The 7035-nt window shown below is 31.6% G+C and overlaps 1 protein-coding gene across 3 annotated transcripts in view; it reads left to right on the top strand.

The window, feature by feature from the left end:
* The first annotated feature begins 151 nt into the window (after positions 1 to 151).
* Positions 152 to 7035, top strand: part of LOC106467198 (peroxisomal membrane protein 11C-like) — a 13917-nt gene continuing 7033 nt past the window's right edge. Inside the window, exons 1-2 of one of the 3 annotated variants that reach the window (XM_013927522.2) lie at positions 152 to 399; positions 3758 to 4004. In XM_013927522.2, coding sequence (XP_013782976.1) covers positions 3783 to 4004 — 222 coding nt within the window. In that variant the 5' untranslated portion in view covers positions 152 to 399; positions 3758 to 3782. Of the gene's footprint in view, positions 400 to 630; positions 722 to 1556; positions 3274 to 3757; positions 4005 to 7035 lie in introns of those variants that run through there. The other 2 variants (XM_022395326.1, XM_022395327.1) reach the window with 2 other exon arrangements.

Genomic DNA, 7035 nt, shown 5'->3' on the forward strand with positions numbered 1-7035 from the left:
CTACTGTTCGCTTGACACAATTATCCATCTCTTCAGTCTATCTGCATATCTCTTCGATCTATGCAATTCTATCATTTTTCGCCGGCTTTATTTGCCGGGCTTATATACTAAAAAAGAGGGCGGCTGCAACAAACTGGAGTTGCCAGGAAAATTCATGATCCTTCGAGAAACTCCAGCGCGCATGCTTCCAGGTGTCGCGTGACTTCCGCTGTCATAACAATAATCTAAGAATGTCGAAACATTGTTATTTGTTTCGTGTTTTAATTAACAGTACTGTATTGCTAATGAATTATAAAATTGCTTTTAATTATTTTCAGTTTTCAATGATGGTGCTGTGTTGATAAGTCAGCTGACTTCCGTTGACATTGTAAACAGGCACGACCACGGGCAATGATATTGGTAACCAATGGGGAATAATTAATATATTATTTTCGTTAACATTGTAATATTATGTAAGCTTGTGTATACAGTTTGAATGCTTAAGTCAGTGTGATTATTTTTAATTTGAAAAAAGCAAAATATTTATAAAAAAAGGCAAAGCATTATATTTTATAAAGATCAATTTGATTATAAGCCAACGAGGGTTAGAATAGAAATTTTCCATTAGACAACGGAGAGTAAGAGTAAATTGTAAAATAACGATGTATTAACTGTATATATATTTTAATCAAAATAAATAACTGTAGAATTTCTGGTAGGCCTAACCATGAACTTTTCAATTGTACGTATTTCAAGAGTTATAAGTGAAAAGTAATTTAATATGCCAAGTGGTTAAGACATCTGACCCTCAATCTGCGGATTGCGGGATAGAAACGTGTCGCCGAATATGCTCGCCCATTCGGTCGTGGAGCGTTATAATGTATAGTCAATCTCACTATTCGTTGGTAAAGAGTGGGATGGGGGGATGACGATTTTCTACTTTCTCTCTAATAAATCTCTTCAAAATTAGGGATGGCTAGTGCAGATAGCCTTTTATTAATAGCTTTATGCAAAATTCAACAAAACAACCGACAATCAGGCTAATTTTAAAACATCTTCAATTGTTTAATATTAAAATCATTATTAACTTTCAATCAGAGCAAGTTACCTACTTAAAACTAAAAATCCACCTGGTAGTAAGTATACTGTTTAATTAATTAATTACACTTTTCTTATAAATCATTGTTTCATCACTTGGGTAATCTCGCAGTTAATGTAGTATTTAACTAGAAAAATGTTTGTAATATAAAAATAAATAAAGTTGGAAGTAGAAATTAAAATATATAAATAACATATCATAAACCATTTGAACAATCTTATTCATGAAAACAAAACTTGAAAATAAAACTCTACACATTATAACATGAACTTAACACATCAGTATGATGCTAAGGATAGTTTAATGTTCTGAAATCCAAACTTTGGTATTTTACAATTTATAGCACATTTTTAAATTATAGAGATAAATAACACATTACTACAGTAAACTTGTGAATTTTAAACATAGAATAAATGTTAAAAATTTAGAAATAGCTTAAAATCTTTGAACTTGTTGGAGTTATGATGATGGAACAATAGTGGTTGACACAAAATTAGACATTGGATACAAATGTACTTTTAGAAATGTAGAAATTAATATTTCTATAAACTTATGCTGGCTTAGACACATGATACATTAGGAAACCTGTTATGGATTGTTTGATGACTGACCTCAAAAGTTTACTCATTAGATACAACTTTTGTATTACAATATGAAGTTTGAAACAGATTGTTATATTATCAATTTAGCTACAGTTGGGTGTTGTATTTATTGTAGCTTTTGAAATGATGAAGTCACCACCAAATTACCATAGTTCCCAGAGAACAAGTATGCTCTGTATATTCAATCTGCTGCAGAGAACTTATCCATCAGATGTTAGATATACAGTTGTACTAGAGTGTGGAACTAGCAGTATTTTCAGTCTGATACAGTATCCCTGGTTAGATATACAGTTGTACGGATAGTGTAGAACTAACAGTATTTTCAGTCTGATACAATATCCCTGGTTAGACATACAGTTGTACGATAGTGTAGAACTAACAGTATTTTCAGTCTGATACAGTATCCCTGGTTAGATACACAGTTGTACTAGAGTGTGGAACTAACAGTATTTTCAGTCTGATACAGTATCCCTGGTTAGATACACAGTTGTACTAGAGTGTGGAACTAACAGTATTTTCAGTCTGATACAGTATCCCTGGTTAGACATACAGTTGTACTAGAGTGTGGAACTAATAGTATTTTCATTCTGGTACAGTATCCCAAGTATTGCAGCATTGATCATTCAAATTTAAAATCTTAAGTTGCATATTCTATGTTACACCCATAGAAGATTCAAAGTTCCTAAATGATATTCGTGAAACTAATACAAAATTGATGCATAAAATACCTACAACAGTGAACATGGAAAAAAAAAGAAAACCAATTACAAAACTTTTGGTTTTAAGCCTTCTTCAGAGAAAAGCAACCCAAAGAGAATGTGCTGTTAAACAGAAACACACACAAGGACATATGAAGAGTATATAATAAACAACAATGCAAGCACAACAGGTGAACAGAAAGAAAGAAAATTAGCCTTGTGATTAGGACCCTGTGGTGTTTTGGGCTAAAAATGTGATGAAAACTCTTTTTTGTAAACTTTCTTGGAATGTGTCACTGAATTTTGTTTATTGAACAAAAATAGAATGAATGAAATGTTAAGGTTGAAAGTTAGTAGAAAAATGCTAAAAAGTTTTTAAAATTTGCTGTCACTTACTAGCAACTAAAAAATTTGTAGTACCAAAAGTTATTGTATCAGGATTTTCTCTGTGTGTGTTTCAGTGGGATACTTAATTGTTTTGTTATTTAATCATACAGATATTTATGTGGGTAGCTATGATTATAGAGTGTATTTTGCAAGTTGGCACATTTATTTGTTGTGTTTTGGTGTATGTCACAATATGTTTTTTACATGGTTTTATTGGAATTATTGGAATAAGCATTCCTTATGGTTATTGCTGGTGCATTTGTATTCTGTTGTAATACATTTTTACATGTTTGTTGGTAATGTATGTGTAATTGTGTGTTTGTGCATATGAGAATAACTCTATTTTGAATGACTATTGTTGATACATGTTTACTGTTCACACTATAACAGTTGTTCATGTAATAAAAATATTTATGTAATCTCAACCACTACTGTGCTTGTCATATTCCAACCAGCCTGGTATTAGGTGAAAGGCCTCATCAGCACTGGATACAGCAGATATAGTGTGGTTGGTGTTCTTCTTTATTTTCACTCATAAGTTCTTAGAATTGGTATAGGCCACATTAAATGTTTACATGGTTATTGCTGATGTATGTGTAATTGTGTTTGCACATTTCAAAATAAGTACTTCTTAGGGGGTATATTTTTTGTTTTGAAGTAGAACTAAGAACAAAAGTCATCATAATTGTTATTAGGTGTCAAGTGTTTTTAGCACATAATGGAACTATTTTAGTGTATGTGTTTTTTTCTGGTAATTAAGATAAACATACATGATTAGTTTTGATGCAATTGTTGTTTTAATTAGTGTAAACACTAAAATGTGAATGTTATAGATAGCAGTTTGTTGATATTGATAAAGTATAATTCAAATTTGTTAGAAGTACACAAGACCTAGAAAATTTACCTCTCATTAAGTACAAGTTTTTCTTTTTTCACTTTTTTCTTTTTGCTCACCTTATAATAAATTAATATTTGTTTCTTTTTCCTAATAGCTTCTATAATAATTTAAAGTAAATCATGGAGGCTATAGAGAGCATTTTGAAAAACCACAGTGGTCGAGACAGAGTGATTCGCACGGTGTCTTATGCAGCTTTATATCTAAGTGGAATAACACAAGGAAATATTTCTAGAAAACTGAAAATAGTTAGTTCTGAACTAAGCCAATGCAGAACTGTTCTACGACTTTTTGATGATCTACCTATGTTAAAGGTTTCTCTTTCATATGGACTAGGAAAAGAAGTAAGTTAAAATCTAATGTTCATAATAAAGTATAGCTCAGGAGTTGTAAATAAAGACATTCATGAGATTCAAGATTCTTTTGAAAGTAAATAAGGAACAACTACCAACTATTTCTAGTTAGTGGTAGTGTTATACAGGTCTCTTTGGGTCAGTGGTTCCTTGCCAAATGTTGTATGGAATTGTCATTGCACCAGGCTAGGTGTCTTTAAGTTGGCCATCCACAACACTTATTTTGCCTTTTCTTGTGGGGTCATCATAATTCAATCTGAAACACAAAAAGAACTTTAAGCACAGAAACTTAGATATATGGTTTGGTAATTGTGCAAGTTTCAACATTTTCAGATTTATTCAATAAAAAGTTATAACTTCAAAGTTATTTCATTTCAATGTGGACACCCTGTATTATTTTAAAACAAGTGGACTGTGTGCTGTTTGTTTATTGTTGAAATTTACTGCTAATAAGTCACATACATCTACTGTAAAGAATCCAGTGCATACATATAAAACATGACAATCTCCTGTTTTTTAGTTGACCTTTCCAGTTAAGCTCAAACATATATTCACTTCACCTGAATATACCACAAGTTCGTGGACAAAACTAGTAATTTGATACTAAGTTCATTTAATACAGTGGTATAATGTAGGTACAATTTCATATATGTGAACTTTGTAAACAACCTAACCTTGGCAACCCTAGATATTCCAAGTCACATCTGTGTCAAAATATTTCTATCTTAACTCTATGCAGAAACCACAACTCTTGAAGTATTACATGTTAGTTAGGCCAGTGCTGACTCCCCTGTTTCTGCTTTATTAAAGGTCAGGTTCTATTCAAATTGACCATTTCATTTATCATAAACAGTCTTTGTCTTTCTTTGGTAATGAGGCACTTTTAACCAAGTAGAAACCCACCTTTAAAACTTGATGTAGCCAGCATCTGACATCAGCAGTATGGCTGTCAACACAAAAAAAAGTATCAAAAATGAAATGCTGGAACTTTAGCATCACGAAAATGAATTTTGGACCCACCTCCAATTAGACCATGGGTTAAAGCATTCTGAATGACAACTTTTAGTGCTACCTAGTGGGATGACTGTAGAGAAACTTCTGAATAGTCCTGCAAAGACCTCCTGCTTAGCTGAAAAAAAGACAACAAAACAAAATAAAGGAAGACTACAAAGACTAATATTATAATAGAACAACCCAATCATTTATCAACATACTGGCTTTTCGAGCTTCATCTTCATCACAGTATTCAACTTTAAAGTAGTGGTCTGATGACATCATCATTGTCACTCAGACTGCCTTCTAGGAGGAGGGTTAGGTATTGTTTCTACAAAAGGGGGTTCACCATTAGGAGACACCATAATATTCACAAAATTTTGCTTGGACCTAACAATAGAAAGCATGGCTAGAGCAAAAGACATCATTAGTAGGATGTCAATGTGAACAGCTGTCCAGAAGGGCCTATTCTCCATCATTGACAGTAATCATCAGCTTTCCATGAACAATAACATAAATATTTACTTCTGTATTTAATTCTGTAAAGGACTTAATTATATTTCTTGTTTATCCTGTGTCTAATGCTACGAGTATAGTCTAGTCTGCTAGTCTGCTATGCAGTATCAGTATTTTAATTGAAGTTTCTCTTTATTTATATTTATATAATTAAGTTTTGGTTACTGGTATATACATGCTAAAGTTTTGCATTACATGTAATCGGATGTGTATTGCTATTGTGCAGATAGCAGTTTTGTTCACTACTGTTATGTTTCCTGCTTACTTTTATATTGTACTGAACTGAGGGTTTATTGTGGAATCAGAAAATGTTGGTCCTAAGTGTCGACCTTCTACAGCCAGTTCCAATCCAGGTTATCATAATCATCACATGTGACAAGTGTTGCTATCACCTCAGTGTATCACTGGTTTTTCCAGTTGTCACATGGAGAGGAAGGGACAATTTTTATGCTGCAACACTAACTAAATTCTAATACATTTATGGCTCTTAAATTATTCATGCACATGTAAGCTACATTTTATTTGTTTATAATTATCAGAACTTAACAGCTAGTTATGTAACCAGAAGTCTGATCTGAATCATAAGGTCAGCCTTGATGTATCATCTCTAATTTATAAAACATCTCCACATATTAAAATATTACTTGTAATTTTTTCAACCCTATGTGCATTACACCAACCCTCATTTCTATGAAGCTATACATAGCAACGTTTACCATAATTCTGAATTTACTTAGTGTATCCTCATGACATTTGGGAATCTTTTAATAAACATTAAAAATATGTTGTACACAAAAAATCAGAATTTGTGAGAAAGTATTTATACTAAAGATCTGTCTGGGAATCTACTTAATCAGTCTGATTCAGACTTTGACTAATCCGAGTACAAGTTGATTTTCATGTTAAGAATAAAATACTTATTTTCATATTTCATTTCCATAACTTTTAGAACATTCTAAATGACTACCAAAAGTTTATATTGGTAAAACTTTATATATTATCTCATATTTTCTCTACCCTAACACTAACTGTGATGAAATCATCTGTCACAAAATTTTTTATAAATGAAATACTTTTTCTCACTAGAATGACTGCAGATTGTCAGACAATTACAATTATTTATTTTTAGAGAATTAGACCTCTTAACATTTCACAGCAACTTTAATTTTATTGTTTTATTGCTCTTTAAACCATATCTATGCCATTAGCAGCAAATCACCAGTTGGTATAGCAGAGTAAACAAATGGATCAGATTACATCATGTACATCTAACTGGATGTGCATTGCTTGAGGAATGATGATGAAAAAATTAATTTTTACTTATATAACCTGATAAGTTTTATAATGGTTGGAGACAGCTTGAATGGGTAATGAAGAAACACTTTAATATAAGTTTAACATAACAGCAAATGTACAATGTTTCGACAAGGCTTTGTCATCATCAGGTACAAGTAATTTACACTGACACAGATATATATATACATATATATATATATATATATATATATATATA

The sequence above is a fragment of the Limulus polyphemus genome, unplaced genomic scaffold (assembly GCF_000517525.1).
Source record: "Limulus polyphemus unplaced genomic scaffold, Limulus_polyphemus-2.1.2 Scaffold2525, whole genome shotgun sequence".
NCBI classification, from domain to species: domain Eukaryota; kingdom Metazoa; phylum Arthropoda; class Merostomata; order Xiphosura; family Limulidae; genus Limulus; species Limulus polyphemus.